This window comes from Hermetia illucens, chromosome 3 (assembly GCF_905115235.1).
Source record: "Hermetia illucens chromosome 3, iHerIll2.2.curated.20191125, whole genome shotgun sequence".
Taxonomy (NCBI): Eukaryota; Metazoa; Arthropoda; class Insecta; order Diptera; family Stratiomyidae; genus Hermetia; species Hermetia illucens.
This window is the reverse complement of record NC_051851.1, coordinates 148,875,771-148,898,559: the sequence shown is the minus strand read 5'-3', so window position 1 is coordinate 148,898,559 and position 22,789 is coordinate 148,875,771. Positions and strand designations below refer to the sequence as shown.

The following is a 22,789-nucleotide window of genomic DNA, read 5'->3' as shown; positions in this document are numbered from 1 at the left end:
GGAGGACGCCATGGCGATTACCTTTCGATAAAAGGATGCGTCCTCGGACACCATAGTTGAAGTGATGTTGCAGAGCGAAGACATGTAGAGCCGAGTGGCAAATTACACTCAAGGCATACTTAAGGCGAACAAGATGGAGATGAATAGGAGAGATGCCAGGGTAACTGAGGCTTCCTGAACCACGGGGGTTTTGCTCCACTTGTAAATTTTTGAAATTTTATTGCTACGGAAAGGTCAACAACGCCTCGGATAGGGACTAACCTCACGACTACAACCTACGCCTACCGAGAACAGACTATAATTGATTTCCGGAGGGTGCGCATACTCCTCGAGAACGGTTCTCAGGATACTGGCTTTTTCCACCTCGGGCAAGAATTCGAACGACATTTTGTGCTCAAGCAAAATAAGATGGTGGAGCTCCGCTGAGTACTCCGTTCCCTTTTCCCACATTAATGGCAATATGCTTCTATACTCTGCAAAAGCCAAGACGCAAATTCGGTGTCGGGTTGTTTCTGAAGGCTAGCGTAAGGCACGCTTGATCTGGAGCCATACAGGATTCCAGTCCAAGGAAGCTTTCTATGCGCAATTACACGCAGCTCTATTGACCATTGCGAGTGATGGCCAGAGTCACGCGCTCGAACTCCGATGTAGTGCGAGATCCCGAAAGTTCAGTGCAGTGTGCACCGTGACAACAGGGAATTTACGGAAGCGGAAGATGTCACAGAAAACAATGATTTCAGAAGCACGAAAGAATTTAGATGTGGTCGCAAATCTTTTGATGGCCCTGTGAAGGGCGACTGCGATAACGAGCAGCTGAAGAGGTGGAGGGAACACTTCACTATGCTTTTTAACCGTTTGACATTCGGTGAAGTTCCTCCTCTGATTAATAAAATGGTTATTCACCGTAACATGCGGATACCGACTAATAACGAAAGAGAAATCATTTCGGCCATCAATGCATTCAATCGTATGGAACTCTCGGGAATTCGGGACCTTTCCTAGAGAGTGGAAGAAGGGGATGATCGTTAAAATTCCGAGAGGAAGAGTTAACCCAAAAACCTAAAAAGATGGCGGAATTGACCGTAAAGGTCCGACCACAAATTTTGAAACTCTATCGATACGTGCTTGCACGCATCTGGAACGGAAAGGCACTGGGATGTGAGGGATCCTTTGGGCATCGCGATCCTTTACGTGTCATTGCTCAAAATTCACGTGCCCTTTTCTGAAACATGGGTCAAAAAAATCAAACACGGGGATTCTTCTCGCGAGCCTAACGACATAAACAACACGCGAGATAAATCTCGAAATGAAACAAATAAATGTGAATTTTGTGCAATGACATGACCAGTGCCTGGCTAGCACAGAGGCGTGCAAGCACGTGTCGGCGGAGCAATTCAATCTTTTTAGGTTTGTGGGATAGCTCTCTCCCTTGGTCCTCTCCGGCCACTCAAGATGGTCGTTTGACCATTGATAACCCCATATTGTCATTACAACTTTCTTGTTTATTTTTCTTTCGCTCGGTAATCGGGACATAATCTGTCGTCACAAATATTAGCTATTATATTTGCGATAATAATCCTGGAATCCATCCAAGAACATATCGAAAGTTTGATCGACAGAGAGAAGGCTGGTTTCCATTCTGGATCCCTTTGCATTGATCACATCGAAACCCAAAGATAATTTTTGAATAGTGCGCGGAGATTAGATCTTCGTTGCACCTGCTCTTCACCGATTTCGAGAAAGTTTTCGACAACGTGAATATCTGGACAGCTCTTCGCAGGAGGTGAGAACAAAAGATATATAAGGAAATAAAATAGTGATTTGCGATGTAAAAAATTTTTATTAACTTAAATAAATGTATCAACACCGACGACATACTCTCCAAAAATATAATACTAATATTATCGTTACTATTTCGCCACATAAAATACGTTCCGACTATCCTCGCGATTACAATGGTAAATAAAATGATTTTGGATTATGGCTGAGTTGCCACCACTATGAATATGAGCGTGATTTTACACCTAATGCGTTATATTTTACATAAATCATAAAGTCGTTACCGACGACCAGCAACACTACAGCATATTACAAACGAGTCTCATATTTCCTGGGATTTCACCCTCCCGTATGACTAGATTGCAGCTTCTCGATGGATATCGACAATTGTTCGAGCTTCTGAACGAGATGCGTCATGCCTTCCTGAGCTTTGGTGGTGTTTGTTTGATTTGCGCCCTCGTGAGGTGGGTCGTCATCAGCGGAAGCCAATTCGAAATGCAGTTTTGCCAGACTTTCTTGTTGTTCACGTATTTGGGTCATTTGCTCCATTGTACAACTGGATCCTGGAAATGAATCTAAATTAGTTGAATACGGAAGGGTCGGAGGGTTGCTGTTAGGAACCATACCAAATGCCTTTAGTTTTCCAGAATGAAAGTCGTCAAGTAAGCTGAGGAGCGCCCGCTCCATGTGCTTCACATCAGGAATTTCTGAGACAAAAGAATGGTGTTTAATGGGTCGATCGTCAAAATTGTCATTCGGTAAAATACTATTGGAATCATTGCGATCTATTGAACGAAATGAAAAAGAACGGGGAAGAAAACAATGAACGAAAAATAAAATAATGGGTTCAAAGTAAATACACAACTTATATACGTAAAAAATGAATGATTAATTGAATAGGAAAATATATCTAATATATATAATTCAATTCGAACTGTGTTATTGAAAAAAAAGGGAATTGGAGCATGCAATCATTCGCGCAAACATCTTTGAGGCCATGTCTGGATGAATGAACACCAATTCAAAATAAAAATGTCGCACATGATTTCCATTTTAGTGTTTAATATTGCAACACTCGTCAGACTTATGATCTAAAAAATAATGTTTTCGGATTGGTGGATCAGGACATCTAGAAATCTCTTCTATGGTATTCCCAACAGAAAATAAAGCACATCTGAAATCTAGTCGCGGTTTTGTGTTTTCCTCCAATACTTTTGAGTGCGTGCCAGTTGCACTTGCATAATAATTTAAAATTCAACTGCGCGAGCAACTATTTACACAGATAATTTGCTCTGCAAAGTAACCTATCGTTTATAGCTAATTCCATACGCTTCACACTAGGAGTTCAACATTATTAATAATAATAATCGTTGGCGTAACAATCCATATTGGATCAGGGACTTGAAGTATGTTAGACCACTTCATTCAGACCGTAACGGTACACTACAGTAACACTGTAGGAGGCAATGTGGTCAGCATTGCGCTCGCCCGAGATTATTACTCTGATTTGACGCAAGTACTCATTCACAGCTGAGTCGACTGATATCCGGCGTCAAAACACGATACAAATCCTACTGCAAAATGGCGTCACTTGCTGTATGTAAAGAGATTCGCAGACCACACATTCTCACATTTCGTAACAATCAGGTGTGACAAACAGATAGATAGACATCGAATACATTCTAGTAAGGTTTTGTTTCACACAAAACCAACCATAAAAAGGAGATTTTGCTAAAGAGAAAAGACTCTCGTCCCAGGCTGACTAATAGGAACATAAAGTCGGCGCAGATTCGGGATCTCGAAACACATTAGTCGCCACCGCGGATAAAATGCATGAGGTTCACGGCCGACCTATGGTTGGCGTGTCTCACGACAGTTCAAGCCAAATGGCTCAGCTGCAGTAGATGGTGGGTCGTTGGTGCTTTGCGTTCGGGAAGTAGGACTAGATCAAGGTTTAGATCCGCCTCCTGAAATTGTCAACCGGATAGTAGGTCGTTGGGACCTTTGATACCGAGCATGTTCATACCATTGTATTGTGATAAAACTAAGAAATGTACCCCTGCAATTTCTCATCAAACAAATCAGATTTTCCGGGAGTTCTGGCGACTGCTACCCGAAATATAGTACCACGTCGGTTCACAATCTACACCACCTTAAGCGGGGCAATTACCTGGTCGATACAGGCGCTGGAGTTTCGGTTCTCCTCGCATCCCGCCGCGGGCATCAGCATATCCATCTTAGGTGCGGATTTCCTCTGCCACTGTGGATTGCTATATACATCATAGGTCCCTCATTGACAAACACAACTTCCCTTAAATCATAAGTAAAAATCACGTCCTGCTCACTCAGTACTCTTTTCATCGTTTTGGAAAAAGTTGCCGACGCACGTATTCGCGTACTTATTTAAAAAAAACCGCAGCATCACTACCGATCGTAGTCTCTCTGAGCCCGTGTAGAATGATATTCAGGATCACATCAACACTACTCGCTCCTCAATCTTTTCTAAGGTGCGTCTATTTTCAGACGCTCGCGCGAAAGAGTTCGAGAAACTTCTTAAGCAGGGTATTTGCAAACCTTCAGGCAGTTGTCTTCGCCACTCCACATGGTTCTTAAATCCAATAACGAATGGAGACCTTGTGGCGATTACAGACGTCTAAATGCTCAGACGATTCCAGACCGATAGCTCCTTCCACTTATCCACGATTTTGCGCACTCTATCGCAAACTACCGTATTTTCTCGAACTTGGACTTAGTCAAGGCCTACCGTCTCTGTAGCTTCTGAAGACATTCCGACAACGGCAATATGCACACCCTTTGGACTCTTCAGGTCCACTACGATGACCTTTTGGACTGTGCAACGCGGCGCAAACCTTCCAGAGATTCATCCACTCTGTGCTGCGAAACCTCCACTTTTGTTTCGTTTATTTAGATGATGTTCTAGTCGCGCGTTCCTCTGAGTGCGATCATTTAGATCACCTCAAGTGCATTTTTCAATGATTCCTTGAGACCGGTCTAGTACTTAACATTTAGAAATGCAAATCCTTACAATCGTAGGTGAAATTTCTCGGCCACCTGATTACTCCTGAAGGCATCCAACCCAGGTCCAGTCAAAGTGCAAGCCATTTCGACTGGGGCGCTGCCAATTACTTCCAGACACTTGTCTCTTATAATTTATAATTACCTTTCTTTTCTACCGAAGTGATCTACTTCCTAAAAGTTACTTACTCGCTAGAGGGTTAAGTAGAGCAGTCATTCGATAGAAGAATCAATCTACTCATAACTCTCACTTTGTGAACACCACAATGAGAAGCAGGATCGATATTGGATTTAAATAAACCAATCATATATATAGACACGGCTTTCATTCTCTGCTATTAACCTAACCTGGGAATTATCAAACGAGCTTCCCGTTTTCAAAAACTGTTAAGAATCTGAGAAAGTTCTTGGGTATGTTAAATTACTAACCTCTTGTCTAAGGCCGCCCACCATCAGTCGATCCTTAACGCCTTCTTGTCTGGGCCGAAGACCAAATATTTCCGCCTGATTGTGTGGTTCCCAGAAGTATTTTCAGCTATTTGAGACCACCAGGCAAAAGCTGGTGGCTGCTACACCTCCCTCAGCAAGATGCAAGATGCGTCGACGCCTCAGGCAATGCCGTAGGAGTTGTTCTTCACCAAAAAGGGAACCAAATCTGCACTTTTAAGCATTTTTCAGCACATAGTGACACAGGAAATCTGCGGCTAAAATGGGGGTGCTAATGTCTGCCAAAACGAATCGTCACGAATACATTTGGCGCAAACCGTCTCACGACTCACGTCCACCTACTTGTAGTGGTAAGTGTGGATTGGAGAGGAGTTCGCGGCAGGCGGTCGGCGGTATCAACCTACCTGGATGGGGTATGGGAAGAAGAACCGACACCTCCGCGCCTGTGTCAACCAAAAAGCAACGCCTGCTCAGAGGGTCGACTATTGTAAAGTGACGTGGTACTACACTTCAGGTAGCCGTCGCCGAGGCACCCAGCACAACCTGGCGTGCGACAACCTGAACGCCCATTTCGGGAAACGGACCTTGACGGTGCCTGCGATCGCAAAGTACCTACAATCGCCGTGAGCTTGGGAACTGCGCCCGCAAGTGTCTCACCATTATCTTCACATCGTCAACCTCCCGACGTGCGTCTCTAGAGACTTCTGCGACCGCGGGACGTGCGTAAACCTCGTGGATTTCGTCGGCCGTGGTAGTTGAGGGCGCCGGTGCTCTCCGGGAGCGGCTACAACCAGAGGGCTCTGAGTCGAACTGATTTGACGAAGCAGCTGGCAAGCGATTCAGTGATTCAGCTTCGCTTCCTCACTCACTGAACTTCTCGTTTAGCTTGACATAGGAGCAGTCCTCCAGCAAGTCCGTGTCGAGTCCAATGGTCTTCTCATCGAGACCGATAAGGACGTGATTGAAATGCGTGGCGTTTGCTGTGACGCTTGCCAGCGCGAATTGAGTCTCCAATGGGAGACACCACTTTTGCGGATTACGTCACCAAAAGCGGGGCACACTTACCGCAACCACTGCTACAGGGGGAGGTGATAGATCATTTTAAATTTAGAGAAAAACATTCTCTACTAGATTTAGGTGCAGAGAATACGGGGAAAATACTTGATTCGACGTTCGACAAATAACAGGACTATCCGTTATTAACACCACAACGTTGGTGTCTTCAACATTTCCTTGTATTTCTATTTTGGCCTTTTGTTGTTGGTCTGTTCGCGTGGGCGCGCCGGTTTCGTGCCAAGTCGGCAGGGGTGGCGGCGGCAGTACAGTGCGTTGGGGGAGGTGAATTTACCATGGCAATGCATTCGTGGTTTATGTCTCCGATGTGCCGCCACAAATGCGTGTGACAGACAGACAATAAGCCGATTTTAATAAATTTCTGTTTTACACATAAGTTTAAAAGAAACACGCCAAAACCCGAGACTATTCCGGAAAAATTGCACAAGCAGGTGCTTCACCATCGGCGTGACCTACTCCTCGTCGCATTCAACGCTTACCTGGAGGGAGCAATTTTTCTTGTCGCTAGGAACCTGGTGTAGATCAGCTAATAATCATACCGATCATTCTGTATGCTTGATGCAGTCGAAAAGCTCATGTGAAGTAGATTCGCCGAAGCAATATGTACTGCCGGAGACTTACCCCGCGGAGGTCAGTTTTAGAGCAGAGAGATCCACTGTGAATGTTGTCGATGTTGTGCAAAGCCCTTGATGTCGACTCCTCGTAACGCTTGGTGTTCAGAAATGCCCTCTAATTTCATAACAGTGCAGATATGCTAGGCATACTAGCAAATTTGTTTTACGTGCTAAGCTAACTGTTGAGCACATGGAGAAGTTATTTGAGAGTACCGCCCCTGCTTTATAAGGCGCTGGGGGGCCAAAGGAGGGTGAAAATCATGTCAGAGGTAGCACAGGGTAGGACCCTTCGAACATTTCTTATGAAATTCTACATACCAGAAAAGTCGGACATATTTTTGAATTGGCACAAGGTAGACTTGACATATTGATGTGATGGGTAAGCGAATCGATGACGGCTCGTGGTTGCAGTCATTCGCTGGAACAAAACCGAAGTAGTCATATTAAGTTGTTGCACATGAAATGGCCGATTTGGTACTAAAATTTGAAACGACTCTAAAGCTTACAAAATTTTATTTAATTAATCAAAATAGCTGCCAGTCGATTCAAAACACTTCTCCCAGCAAAATACAAGAGCATGTATGCCAGTTTTGTAGAAATCCAATTTTCAGGGGTTGATAAACTCGTCGAAGGCAATTTTGATGACGTCTTCATTCCTCAATTGTTATTCCGCCAAAAAATGATCCAAATCCTTAAAAGGTCTGGTGAATATGGTGGATGAGGCAGAGTCTCATATTGCAATTCGTTCAACTTATGAACCGTTGTTCTGGATTCATGAGGTCATGCATTGTCGTGAAGGAGTATCACATCATCTCTGTTGACTAATCTCGGCTGTTGTATACTCAATTTTTGGCGCATTTCCTCGAGTTCGGCACAGTATTTCTTTGCATTTATCGTTTCCCAAGGTGCCAAGAAAGAATAGTGGATAACGCCAGCTGTAGACCACCAAACAGTCACCATTACCTTCTTCGGATGGAGGCTCGGTTTTGGCATATGCTTCGGTGGCTCATCAGCATCTAGCCATTGTGCTGATCGGTTGTCGTATAATATCCATTTTTCATCACATGTCACTATTCTTGCAAAAAGGGATCGCTTCTGTTGCGGGAGAGTAAAAAACTGTAAATTTCCATTCGAAGCGCAATGTTTTGCTCCGCTTGCTTGCGAAGTTGTTGCAAATGCCGGGAAACTGTCGAATAGTGTACGCCCAGTTTCTCTGCAATGTCTCTCACAGACTGACGTGTGTCGGATTCGACTAGCAAACGCAGCTCATTGTTATCAATCGATGGTCCTGGATGTCCACGTAGGTGACTTTAAAGTTTTACGTCACTTGTCCGGAATTTTTCGAACCACCGCCGTGTGGTTCGTTCGCTTACCGTATCAGCTCCAAATGCGCTGTTAATGTTCCTGGTCGCCTCCGCTGCTTTGTGACCGAATTTGAACTCATACAGAAAAAGTATATGTTCTTGGCTCTTTTCCATCCTTTTTTTCTTTTTATTTACTGTTATCACAACGATGGTCAACACTGAAATGACTCCTTGATTAAATGTAGGAGTATTTATACTTCATTATCCGACACCAACAGCGCCAACTGGTGGTGGTTTGATACAGCGAAATCGCACCTAATTTCACTTGATTGCCAAATCGGCCAATGGTGGAAGGCGCCGATCATATCTTTTCTTTTGTGGAAGTGGACAAGGGGTTTATCAACAACCTTATTTAGATACAGGGGAGTTCACTACGGACAGCAGTTGTCAGAAAAATGGTGAGGGCCGCAGACAAATGGATCCTCCTTGCACATTATGTTCAGGTTCTTGTTGCGAAGAAGATAGACCGCTGGCGGGATAGATGGCGGGGGTTTCTCTGAACTAACAATTCCCTTTCTCCCCTGTCTACCTTCTCCTTAGTGAAAATAATTCCCTCGCTCGCAGAGTCCTTAATGCGTGAAGTTAGGTCATGAACTCTACCCAAGGCTGTCCACAGGGCGGTACTATCGCCGCTGATGTGGAGTATGGTTGTGGACGAACTTCTGGACGTGCTAACAAATACTGGAATACAAGTCCAGGGTTACGCGGACGATATTGTTTTAATCTGTAGGGGCAAATATGAAGATACCCTATGTGATAGAATCCAAACTGGATTAAGGGTTACCAGTGCCTGGTGCAGGAAGGTGGGACTGCGGATCAACCCAACCAAAACCACCATAGTACCATTCACTAGGAGGCGTAAGCTTGATCACCTGACATCCATAAGATTACATGATATGGTGAAATTAGCAGCAGAGGTAAAATATTTGGGAATTACGTTAGACCAAAAATTACTCTGGAAGACACATGTCGGAAGCCACGAGGGCTCTGATGACTTGTAGGTCCATAGCAGGAAAAAAATGGGGCAATGAAGACATGCCCAACGGCAACCCCGGAGGTCCTTCTGGGGCTAACCCCTCTCCATCTGCACATACAGATGCAGGCAAGGAGGGCAATATTCAGGATAGCCGGGAAATTAATGTGGCGGGGAGCTGCCTAAATCGAAGGAAGATTAATATCCTTTCTAGGCGGTATCCCGAATTACTGATACCGAGGGATAACATGACAAGGAGGTTTCACTTCGATAAGAAGTTTGAAACACGTTGGAGTAACAAGGCAAACTGGGAGAGCGTGGCTGCGACATACGGTTCAAATCAGCAACTGATTACTTGGTATACTGACGGATCCCTCACAGCAGAGGGAGCGGGTGCCTGTGTCATTGGTCCAAGGAAAATGTACTTCGAGCTAATGGGCAGGTACACTAGCATATTCCAGGCGGAAATATACGCCATAGACAAATGTGCCTCCTTTAATCTGCAAAGGAACTACAGGGGGCAGAACAAAGCTATTCTCACCGATAGCCAAGCAGCGATCAAGGCACTTAGGTCCAACCAGGTGAACTCTAAACTGGTATGGGAATGCCTTGAGAGACTGAATACACTCGGCTCGTCCAACAAGGTCTGGATACTTTGGGTTCCAGGCCATGCTGGGTTGGAAGGCAACGCGGCAGCGGATGAACTAGCCAAGAAGGGAGCAGGGATGCCTTTTCACGGGGCAGAACCCTTCTGTGGAATTTCGAAACGGTTTCATGGCTATGACTCTAAGAAATGAAGAGGAACGGTTGACGGAACTATACTGGGCGGTCCTACCAGGGATGGAACAGTCAAGAGTGCTTGTTGGGGGATACGAACTCATGCGCACAAAGGATTGCTTAAACCTCATCAAAAAAAACCTCCGAATCATAGTGGGAATTCTCACTGGTCATTGTCGGCTAAACTATCACCAAGGGAAGCTAGGGATATCTACGGACACTGCCTGCAGGTTTTGTGAGGAGTGTGACGAAACCTCTATACACGTCTTGGGACAGTGTCCGGCACTTGTTCAAAGGAAGTCGATGCATCTGGGGGAACACTTAATACCAGATGCAAAGTTGAATGATCTGGAAGTGGGGAACATACTAAGGCTCCTGATGGTTATAGGCCTGCTTGAGATACTGTGATCAATAGGTACACTATGACCAGTGAAAAGGGCACAATAGTTCTTTAAGGACGCGGTGCTACTTTCCCTTAAGAGAATAATAAAGGTAGGTATTGGATTGGTAGCCCGATGGCTTACCGTTATGGAAGCCCAACTCTGCGCGTAAATACATTCCCCTATTTTACCTAAAAAACAAGAGTATTGGAAGAACATGAAATAAAACATGAGAGAATATTTTGTAAATAGAAAACGAAATCCTTGGCTCGGAGATTAGATCGCTTATTCTAATTTCAGAGCGGCAACGTGTAAGTAAATTATTTGATCTAATTTCCAAGTTCTAATTTTCGAACGACTACTTGTGCAGTTTTTTTTTAAGAGAATAAATTTCGAATTCCCCTCGGTTGCTATAGTTAAAAATATAATAATTCCATTCTTAAGCAGGGGAACTTGCTTCCAGTTCAAATTTTAATTTGCTTCAACATATCACGACCGATTTTTTACGCAATTAGGTGATAACTCTCCGATGGATTTGGTGACTAAAACCTGCACTTCCTTTGCAAGGATCATGCAATTAACGCTTGTGTTTGTCTATGGAATGTACCTTTAAGAATTTTTCGGGGTCTGGACTGGAAGTCAAAGCGAGGATCGTCTTGGTGTTTCTGACGTCGTTCATTGACGTATGCGATTCTGGATGTTGGGGGAGCCTTCCCCGAGTTGGTCTGCTCTATGGAGGTCGAGTTCTGGCTGCGTGTCGTCTCATCGCTGGATACACTCTTCACCTAAAATCGAATATTATGTGTCATAGCAGAAATGAGGGTGGAAGGAGGCATCCTAATCTCACTCGCTTGCTCGCCACAGAAGTCGTAATCTGTCCGGTAATTGGTACAGTGGGCGGAAGACCTGCTGCTATTCGATTCGCCAAGTCATTGTCTGCTTCAACGTCGATAGGCACTAGCTTCTGACGCTCAACAAGCTCATCGTTGGCTTCCATTATGTTCAGTTTTGATGTTTTCGCAACTTTTCATGACAGAAATCGAAGGCACCAAACAAAGCAATACTCGAGAGTTCAGCACCAAACAGCTGACAGTGACAGCTGTCATGATACGCCAGTGAATTTCCCCCTATTTCTGCTAATGTGATAAGATGCTCGGGTTTCTGACAGTGTAACAACTTCCGCAAGTTTTATATTTTTATAGTGATTCATTGGACGACTTTGTTATTAGAAATCACAGAAACCGGATGCGAAAAGAGATAGGTAAAGTTGAAAAATTAGTTTTGCAAACTAATATGCAAAATTATATTTGCGGTTTTGGGAAAGCTTGTTTCTGTAATGTATTTTTTACACAGCAATTACAGTATTTTGTGCGTTTGTTTAAGGGAAAAACCAAGTTAGGAGGTCTTCAGAATCGATTTTTCCTATTACATAGATCGTTAAACGTAATCATCCTAGAATACGCTCCAGAAACTTAAAAAAAAAAAAATCGTGGTCCTTTAGATTTTATGGGCTTATTGGGTACAGGTTCACCGCCCAGGAGGTAGCCGCTTTATGTCATTATGATTATTATGTCATTGTAACGTTATGTAAATAGTGTATTTATAAATACTTGGCGTCAGTCTCTTGTACGAGTGCATTTGTATTTGTTGTAACTGTATTTCGTTCGTAATTAAGAGTGATAAATATCTTCATATGCGAAACAATTTTTTTTTCCTAGCGCATATTTCTCAGAATGACATGTCTTACATTTGCGGGAATTCTAGCTCAAAAAGTAATGAATCGATCATTATGAAATTTGATGGAAGAATATGAAGAATATGAACCAATATTTGAGATGAAATCTTATTTTTAAGGGTGACTGTTTTGCATAATTGGTAAAAAAATATGAAAATTGAAATATTTTTTTGAACACCTGTAAATTTGATTATTTTCAACCGCATTGAGGTTCATATTATTCTTGAAAAATAAGTTTTGGTTTCAGATAAAAATTGGGATTGGTACACATACCGCAGCTGAAGAATTCAAGTTATTACCGAAATAATGTCGCGTTGCAGGTTTTGGGTGAAATAAAACCTTATTAAAATCGATTCAATGTCTGTCTGTCCGTCTGTCTTCTTTTTTGGTAAGGATGTGGAAATCTTCAAAAAACTCTGCCCTGAGTAAGCCAGAGTTTGGGATTTCTACCCACTAAAACCACCCTGAGTCCTCCTACCCCGTGGAACCACCTTTAGGTATTACATCACAGGGCGGGGTTAACTTACTTTAGCTAGGTCTTCTTCCGTCTACCCGCGGGGTTCGTAACCGCGCCTTCTTCACTTCTTCTGTTTTTCGTAGTTTATCTTGGATTACTGCGATCTTGGAATTGATCGCATGCTAAACCTACTGGCAAGCTACCATACTCCGGACAAAATTTTCCGATGATAGCACTTCACTTAGAGTTTCCTCTAGGTTTCTCCTTTCTTCGACAAACGGAAGAATACGTGCGCTGGGTCCTCTGGCAACCCATCGCAGTTTGAACAATTAGGTCACGTGCCCAATTTAAACCTGCACAGGTATTGACGGTACCCTCCATGGTCGGTGAAAAACTGGGTGAAATTATAATTGATCCCCCCATGCTTTCTCTCCAACCACTCCCCGTTGGAAGTCCAACGACTCTTTTCTGGCTGGTTGCATCGCTGTTGCCATCTGCATATGGCTCTCCCTTTCGGCCTTTTTCACCTGCGATAAGGGAGAGATGGACCTGGTATTATAAATGTCCATCATCTCGGCAGGATGTCAATCGGTATCATTTTCGAAATGACGAACGCTGCATCATCTGAGACGATTCTGAGGGCAGAACACACTCTTAAGGCTGTTCTTCAGTAGACCGCACTCAGTTTATGTGCATTGCCTAAAATATGCAGCATTTTCCCCAAACTGGGACTGCATACAGCAAGATAGAACTCACCACCTTGAGGGTACATCATCGGTATTATACCAGAGCGGACGCTCTTGCAAGGAGCTATCGATAATAGCGGCGAGATAGTTGGGAACACCAATCGCCACCAGAGACTTTCGTATAAGGTTCCAATTGGTCGAGTTGAATGCATTCCTCACATCCAGGGTCACCACCACACAATATTTCTTGATAGAACCCCTTCCGTGAATTGCATTTTCGGCCAAGCCAGTAACTATTTTGATGACATCAATGGTTGATCTGGCTGGGAGTAATCTATTATAAATTACCCGCTCAATATTTTCCCCAAAGGGTGTAGAAGATATATAATGAGGACGAAGGAGGACGGTTCCCTTGGAGGTTTGCCAGCCTTAGGCAGTAGCACCAGCTCCTGCCGCTTCCATGGTTCCATTTCGAACAGCTCCGCGAACATATCCGATCTACATTTGACGACAAGTTTGAGGGCCTTATTCGGTATGCCGTCCAGACCCGGGCTTTGCTGTTATCTATTCGACTGCCGATTTCCAGCAGCTTGTCCCTGCTGACTGGTGGTAAATCGATCGAAGGCCGGCAAGTTCACTATTTCACCAATATTTGGGTTTTCTAGTGGGGAATGAGCATCTCTTAGGCATTGACGCGTCACATACTTTGTGTGACATGGAGAGCTCTATCCGTGGAGGTGCCTGCTTTGCTAGGCAGGTCCAACCACACCTTCATGAATGTTTGCTCATCCATCGCTTTTTCAGACCATCCTGGTGTACTTTTGGATTTCGGCTTCTGGGGTGCGGGTCTTCTGCCTCATGGGTTCGTCCTTAGTTCAAAGGTAATTGACTGGTGGTCGCTGTACGTGAAGTCCTCGCTAATTTGCCAGAACATGTCACGTGCCAGTGCAGGGTTGACAAAAGTCAGATCTGCAATTGAACCCTCTTTCCGATAAGTGTTTACATCACCTTCATTGGCCAGAACTGCATCCAACTGGGCGAATGCTTCTAATAAGCACTGCCCTTTGCGGTAGTCTCTTTGTTGCGCCACGCATTAAAGTCACCGGCTATCACCTTTGGACCTCGTCCTCTTGCGTCGTGAACAAGATCGTCTAACAGGTAGTGTGAGGCTCGGTGATGCGAAGCAGCTGTATATGAATATACTGCTTATTTTTGCCCACACAAAACTACAAGTCACCTAACCCTTGTTATATGGTATGGCTTGATGACCGCACGCCGATATTGCTGCTCTATCAGTAGAATCTGTGACCCATACGCCACTGTCAAGATTTCTGTACGGTTCACTAATGACAGCAATCCCCATCGTGGATTCGTAAGTGTTCTACGCAAGCAAATCTTGTGTGACACCGCAATGATTGAGGTTTATTTGTACCTCATTTTTCCACTGCAGTTAACACCTTCCTAAGTTCCGGGCATTTACCACTTCCGGCAGTATGCCGGTTATCCCGTCCCTCCATTCATTCGCACAAATTGCATTTGGAGTCTTTATTGTCCTCCTTGGCAATATTTCCTTTCTCCCTGCATGCCTTCGCGAAGTGTCCAAACAGTAGGCATTTGAAGCATCTCTTTAAAGGGATGTGTTCCAGAGTTGTTCCCATCTAATTCGAACCTTCCCCATGGCCAACAACTTCTGCGCTGGCTTTTTGGCCGTTTGAGTATCGCCATAAGCTTTTCTTAGGCTCACGCTGAATTCCTCCAACTTGAATTGTTGCTTCAAGGCAGTGCAGATCCCTTCTCTGGATGTTACCTGGTCGAGATCCTTGAACTCTATATAAATCTTATGTTTTTGGGAACGAACCGCGACATTCTCTTCAAGTGAGTTTATAACTTGGCGGTGTTTTTCCCACGCTGGATTTTTTCAGCTCAATCCTCTCTCTGGGTCCTCCGGATTTTGCTGACATTTCCGCCTCGGTTTTTTAGATCGGGGTCAGATTTCATCTTTTCAGTATCTCTGCACACGTTAGATTTCTTTTGTTGGAGATTACAATAGCCTCCGGGCGAATTCACACCTTTCGTTTGAATACCACCTTTCCAAATCTAAAATACTTGTAGACTTGGATGCTACGGTGGCCAAGTTGTCCACCACCGATGCACTGTGGTCGAGGGATGTCGACGGCCGGGATCCCGCTTGCTAACTCCCAAAAGCCGCCGATACTGGGGTTCCGAGCCCCTGCCCTGTAACTTTACTTCTACTCAATTCGTCCATGTTGGTTTTATTTTTTGGGTGTCCTTACCATAGCTATTTTGGTCCACGCGCCAGAGATGAGCAAACACTAGCCCATGCACAGTCAGAAAAGAAAAGCGCATGAACACATATATACACATCAATAGGTATGTCCCTATCCGCTCCTGGGCTCGCGCCTGATGGGAGATCTGGCAACTCATCACAGTCTGTCTGTCAGTCCGAGTGGTTGTCGGCCACACCTGATCTACTCGGAAACGGCTGAACAGATTATCACGAAATCTGGTGAGAACATGTGGCCTATATGTCCCTTTACATGCAGTGAGTGGTGCCATTTTGTGTTAAATATGAAGAGGGGCTCCTCATACATGTGAAAGGGGGGTGTACATTTTTTTCACAGAATATGGTCATGTGGGGTATCAAATAAAAGTACTCTTGAAACTAATCTTATTTCTGATATTAGGTGAAGCAACAGGACTCAAAATGTGTGTCCCAAAAAGTGTAACAGGTCTCGCTCTTGGCGGAAATCCATTTTTTTGTAGCTGTATCTACAATTTTTTCTTACTAAAAAAATTCCAAAAGCATACGTGAAGTTAGGGGGAGATCCTTAGCCGGCATCAGCTGTTTAATTCAAAGCCCAACAAGGGTATGTTTGTACTTAGCTTAGTTTCAGCAAATACAACAAGTACATCCTGAGCACATCATCTATTGATGAACAGAGCAAGTTGTTATTCGAATTAATACGGGATGGCGGGGAATTTTCTTCTTTTTCATCAGTCTTTGTCTCGTTAACAAACGGGGTCGACTTGTTGTGATCGGTTGCGCCATTTTCTTCTATCAAAAGCTTGCTCCGGAGGCAGTTGCGAGACCTTCAAATCTTCATTCAGGGCACCAAACCAAATTGTTTCGACCGGCCTTTTGGTTGCCTACAATCAACTTCGATAATAATAATAATAATAATCGTTGGCGCAACAATCCATATTGGATCAAGGCCTTGAAGTGTGTTAGAGCACTTCATTCAAGACCGTAACGGTACACTAGGAGGCAATGTGGTCAGCATTGCGCTCGTCCGAGATTATTACCCTGATTTGACTCAGATACTCATTCACAGCTGAGTCGACTGGTGTCCGACATCCAATCACGATAACAAATTCCTCTGCCCCCAGCGAGATTTGAACCGCGACCTTCCGCTACGACAGCCCAGCGCTCTAACCACTTGAGCCATCCGGACAACTTCGATGCTCCGATTAATCTGACCATACCATATCATCGAAGTTTCCTCTCTCACAATTTTTCCCATATTGATTGCGGATATCCTCATTTCGAATGTAATCAAGGCGAGTCATGCTACTAGTCGAACGTAAGATCTTCGTCTCTATTACCCTAAGATGCCGTTCATTATCTTTTATAGTCTGCCAACACTCAGAACCATTGAGGGCCATCGGGTTGCGACAAATTTTAGATTTGAGATGTTCATTGAAACTTCGATCAGAAAGAATTGCGGCTGGCGCAATTCTCTATTGGCTGATAACATTAACTTTATATCGCACAATTCTGGGCAGGTCACTACCACTGTCAGTGATCGTGCGTGTTTCATGAAGATCCGTCGTCAACAAATCATTTTTATTCTGGTTCAGATCGAGAGACCGTGTTGCTTGAGACATGAACAAAGAGGAGTGCTGAGAGGGAGCTTCGTTGATGGACACCGACAGAGACATGACATGGCTTTCATACACTCGCCACACTTCGAACTTTACTTCTCGGATCATAGTAGAGCAATTGAACCCAGCGCACGAGTTCCTCTGGTACTAGGTGCTGTCGTAGAGCATACCAGATGAGTTCGTGCGGCACACGGTCAAACGCTTTCTCTAGATCCAAAAATGCAATGTAAAGAGGGCGATGCTTCTCACGGTGTTCCTCCATGAGTAACCGCAGTAGTTCCACAGTTCTCGACAAACTCAGCTTGATTTAGGGTTATTTGAACGATTTCGCGAATACGGTTGTCAAGAATGCGTTCAAAACTCGGTTGGTATTCTTGTAGATTTGTCAATTGGCCAGCATTTTATAGTCGAGAAACTTATGGCAGAGATGTGTCATTCCACGGATCTTCATTTGAACGTTGTCATTCCAAAGCCAGGTAACTTCGTTTATGAACTGCTTACCAGGCTTGGTGACCCCGTGTGCGGTCCTCACGCTGATTTATCGGCGGCTTAAGTCGCAAGACGGCAATCAACAGTCTATGGTGAGGTGCGATGGTCTCATAGGGAATAGCTTTGCAGTCAATGATGGTGGCAAAATGTCGGGGTCTTATGAGAATATAGTAGATTTGCGTTTTACTGTTCCCACCTTGAAATATAGGAAGATGAGACAATCGTTGATTGAATCATGTATTCGTCACCTCCATTTCGCACTTCAAATCCCACATGACCATTGAGCTTGCCTGCAATGATGATATATTCATCAGCAGGCACTTTGCAGGTGTTTGCATCGAGAACTTGCCAAAAGGCATCTTTCTCGCCCTGTCTGTGATGCATACGCGGTGAAGAAGTGAATAGTGCGATCAGCTGATATAATCTTTAATGGCATCATGGAAACCCTCAGAGATGACAATGCCAACACCGTATTAAGTGTGTGGACTACCTAAATAGAAAAATTTCTAGTCATTTTTACCGCGTTCGCGTTCTTTGTCGCAGCTTTTGGCACCAAACCATTGGGTTTCTTGAAGAGCGTAGGTATCAAGAGGCTTCTGATTCAACACGTTCATTTTGTTTCTAAAGACATTCGATGCATTTGCTTGGTCGGTCTGTCGCGGGAACTGTCACCAAGAGAGATCAGATAGGACTTAGCATAGTGCAATATCTCCAACTATACTTTATTTATCTCTTTCCCTGATTTCAGCACTTTATTTTTGTTTTACTGAGGATAGTACAAAGTAAGTTGCCTCAAACCCTCCTCCTTTAACTGGGCTTGGGATCAGTAAAATTCAAACTCATTGCGTGCTACTGTATGCCTATATGGTAGCAACAAATCAGAAGTAAATAGCACTGCATTTGAAAGCTCCAAGTTTGTGTTGGCCTCTCGTTAAAATGGGCTTTTGGAATATTTTGAGGTTTTTTAATTTCAATAGCGACATGCATTTAATGCCGGATTAAATACCTATGGGCTGTATTGATTAGAAAACAGAAGTTTAAGTGGGTCACACATGAAAACAGGTGTATTTTGCTCCTGTTGGCTTTGTAAGAAAATCAAAATAACTTCTGGCTTCTGGGTCGTAGAGAGGAAATCCGGGGAGGGGTAAAATAATTATATGGAAAAATGGGCCAGGAGTGAAGACTGTATAAGACCCTCCTATTATCCTTTCTTTTCGTCGCTGAAATTTCCATTTCGGTCCATCCCCAGAGAATTCCTTTAAACCTCCCTCTTGTCAGGATCGGGGGTAGTCCAGTAGAGTCTCAACTGAAGCACGTGTTAGGTATGCAATCATATTTGCTGAAGAGTTGCATTGACTCACATTTATCCAAATTCAAATAAATATTATATTCTTGATTAAATTAATCTCACTGATAAGGAATTTTGTTTATCAAAACCAAACCAACTTGCGAAAGCGCATGCACATGTCAGATTTGTATTGTGCCTAAGCCAGGAGTAGCGTTATCATGATTTGTAGTAAATCACCAAATTCAAAACTGATATCGTTTGTGATTGGAAGCATGGAGAGTGGTAGTGGACTATACTATATATTCTCGTATATTGCTTCGTATCAATGACTTTGAAGAGCTGGCCGCAATATGGATTAAAGCAATTGTTTATTTGATGTTGTTTTTGTGTAAAAGAAAATTTATATTCGCAGACTAATATCGGTTTACTGCTAGTCTCACTGTTTTTTTAACGTTTTGAAAAGATAAAAAGATTGAAGCTCTATTACTGGTTCCTGATATATAGATATTTGTGACCCTAAATCAATCAAAATTAGGATATAATTTCCCGAATTGGCTTGTTTCCGAGGAATCCGCTCATCTCGAGACATAGTGCCACGATAGTCATTCTGATCGTCGTTAGGGACTTGCTCTATAGGTACGTCAGGAATTTATTGGGGTGTACCTGAGCGGTGCATATATGTATATGCGTTGTCCAGAATTTTCCGGGAAAGAATGGTAACTATATTCTGCAACAAGTCAGGGTTGGTGATCAGCATAGAGCGTTTGCCCTTAGTCATAGAGCTAGCCGCCTAATATACTCCACTTCCACCCTAGTAGGGCTTCCTTTGCTTGGCTGGCTCAAATTCCGATCGATTTCTGCTGCGTTGATAATTGCGTTTTTTTTTAACTAAAAGAATTATCGGTTGGTATAGTCCTCTAAGTGGGACATAGTGCGTCAACTATACCTACCTGTCATCACTATCGCTTTACGGCAACGCGCTTCAAACCTTTCCCCGATATTTCGAGAATCAAGCACTCCTTCCCCACTCTTCTAGGGCAACCCACTCATGGGCCATCCTTAATGTATGACTTATCCACTGCCACCTCTGCATTTTAATTAACACGTGTATATGTATCTGGACCGTGCGTCGTCGAAGTTTTTCGTCTTGCTCTTGTTAGTCTTGTGCCATTACTGCCATTATATGAAGTAAACAAGTGTTAATAAAGATCGGAATTTTCAAGCAACAGTGGTGGTCACTTTGAATGTGGTACTCCTAGATAGAACACTAACATGAGTGGGGTGATATCAAGTTCGGTGCCGTGGCCAACAGAAAAAACGCTTCCTAAATATACAAGTTGATCAACGCCTTCTATGTTTTGCCCATTAATACGTATAGGCAGAATGAGATGATCAGTCAGACTGACAGTGGGATCCTCACCTACCTAATCTACCTCTGCTTGTGCCTTCTCTCCCCCAGGGGAATAGCCACACAGTTTTACTTCGCGGGGAGGAGTATGTTTTAGTTGACTAAGCCTTTACCTCTTTGCGTTCTTTTGATTATGAAGTTTACCACGCACCAGTGTGCCTGTGACATCAGCAATTTCCTGGCGATGTTTTAAGGGCTTATACTAATTTTCAAAGGGTCTTCCAGTTTCTTCCTGAGCAAAATGGTGGACAGTAGAAAAATATATGCTCCGGGTCCTCACATGTGCAACCACATTCAGGGCAAAATAGCGAATCATCCAACCTGAATCGGTGCAGATACTTCCTGTAACCACCATGCCCTGACAGGAACTGTATCAGGTGATAGTTAATTTAGCCGTGTCGTCGTCGGATCCGTTTTAATGTGGGGAACCAGGATCCGGTGACTCCTTTGCAAATCATCCCACCGCTTCTTACATTTAATGAAAAGTGGGGAGGGCTTGGCAGGAAAGTCGTCATTTCTTTTCCAACCGCAAAATCTGAAAAAATCTGAAAAATGCATAGGCTCTGAAATACTCGGTGTTTAGGCTTTGAAATACGCTCCATACCGAAATATGTTCAAATAAAGGTAATAATAGTCTATTACAATTTTTTTTTATAATTGACTCTAAAACCCCCTTTAGGTTCACCATCATCAGTACAATCAGTAATATAGGCAAGAAGACTATACATAGGCAAGTTTTGAATTTTTCATTATCATTAACGGCGCAAAAACACGTATTCGGCCTAGGCCTACCTTAGTACGGAATTCCAGACGGGGGGTGGGTTTTGGGCCGAAATCCACCAATTTGATATGCCTAAAAGCCGTCTTGCGTCCTGTCCTACGCCATCGCTCCATCTCAGGGTCTGCTTCAACTTCTTTTTCTACCATGGACTTTCCGGGCTGGATCATCCTCATCCATACGGATTAGGTGGCTACCACAACCTGTGCGATTCGATGTTTGTTCTTGGGTTTTTGGCACTGACGTTGCCACCATGTGCTACGCCTTGTACAGCCCAAGATATTGCCACCAGACCATGTGCTACGCCTTGTGCAGCCCAAGATATTAGGTGAATCTCCGGCTGCTCGATCTGGATGAAGGTAGACTGTACATCTCGGGAAGTTCATCCCATAAGCGAAAATCGTCAGCGTAGGTCAATAGTTGGGTGAAGTTGAAGAGGATGATGCTTCTTGCATTTACATCTGCGTCGCGAATCACTTTTTCCATGGTCGGGTTAAAGAGGACGCATGGTAGGGTATCCCCTTGTCTTAGACTGTTGAATGACCTCGAGAGTGATCCTGTTGCTTTTATCTGGCCTTGCACATTGGTCTGGGTCAGCCTAGTCGTATCAATTTCGTCGGAATACCGAATTTTCTCATGGTCCAGTACCGTGTGTTTGAATTTTTATGGGTGGGAGTCCAGATTGCAGTTGTTGGTAACTGGTTGCCATGTTACATGGATTCGCTACTATAGAAATGCTATAGAAGCACGACATACAATACATTAACAGATATGCTGAACGTACTCCGACCTTGACTCAGCTTCAAATCGGATGATTCATTTTTTGTCCTGCGAAAGTGAATATTCTGACATAATATATGCAGCTGCATTACGTACTAGGTGCAAATGGAAAAAATGTCCATTTCAATAGTTTCAATGTCGTCGCTCAAGCATCCAGCTATCCATTTCTCGACTTGCTTCGTACAGACGGTATGTCCTACTTGTCAGAATGTTCATCGGGATCCTTGCCGCAATAACACTCGACACCTCACCTGAAATTGTCGTGAAAACGCTTCACACCCTTAACACCACTAAGTGGTTATCTTTATACTCCTCCGATTGCTCTCAGTCGCTTAACGTGTTTCTATTCAGAAGTAGAGGCAACCGCTCTGGCCATTAGTAATCTGTGACTGCATCTCTGGTCTCTAATGTTAGGCATAATTTATGCTAACGATACGCTGGTATTTTTCGCTTTATCACAGGTGTAGTCGAAGTGTCCCTTCAAATTGACCGCGTCAATCATCATCCCCAATTATTTGATAACCGGCTTTGAAGTCATGATGTGGCGACCGACACGAATACTAATTGTATTTCTTTTCCTACGGTTGGTAATCAAGACCGTCTCCGTCTCTAGTTCTGCAAGTTCAAGCTTAGCCATCTCTAGTCCCGCTGGTAGTACACTTCAACATCTTCAGGTTGTTTTGTGGCTACAACCACGGCTAGATCATCTGCGAAATTGTGGCTTCCGTTGGCACGGAAAGGACGAGGACCTTATTGTATGTCACGTTTTACAGGAGAGAATCCAATATTGAGCCCTGTCGTTCTTCTGTCGTGACGGTGTA

The 22,789-nt window shown here is 43.8% G+C and overlaps 1 protein-coding gene across 2 annotated transcripts; it reads right to left on the bottom strand.

The window, feature by feature from the left end:
• Nucleotides 1-1,820: 1,820 nt before the first annotated feature.
• LOC119651309 (coiled-coil domain-containing protein 28A) lies at nucleotides 1,821-11,535 on the bottom strand. Of its 2 annotated transcripts, none has more exons than XM_038054835.1 (4): nucleotides 11,292-11,535; nucleotides 11,052-11,229; nucleotides 2,406-2,564; nucleotides 1,821-2,342 (listed from the first exon to the last, which is right to left on the bottom strand). In XM_038054835.1, the coding sequence occupies exons 1-4, from the start codon at nucleotides 11,439-11,441 to the stop codon at nucleotides 2,119-2,121; spliced, it is 711 nt and encodes a 236-aa protein (XP_037910763.1). In that variant the 5' UTR covers nucleotides 11,442-11,535; the 3' UTR covers nucleotides 1,821-2,118. The 2 variants fall into 2 exon arrangements, with proteins under 2 accessions (XP_037910763.1, XP_037910764.1); XM_038054836.1 differs by having other exon boundaries at nucleotides 2,406-2,486.
• Nucleotides 11,536-22,789: the final 11,254 nt, after the last annotated feature.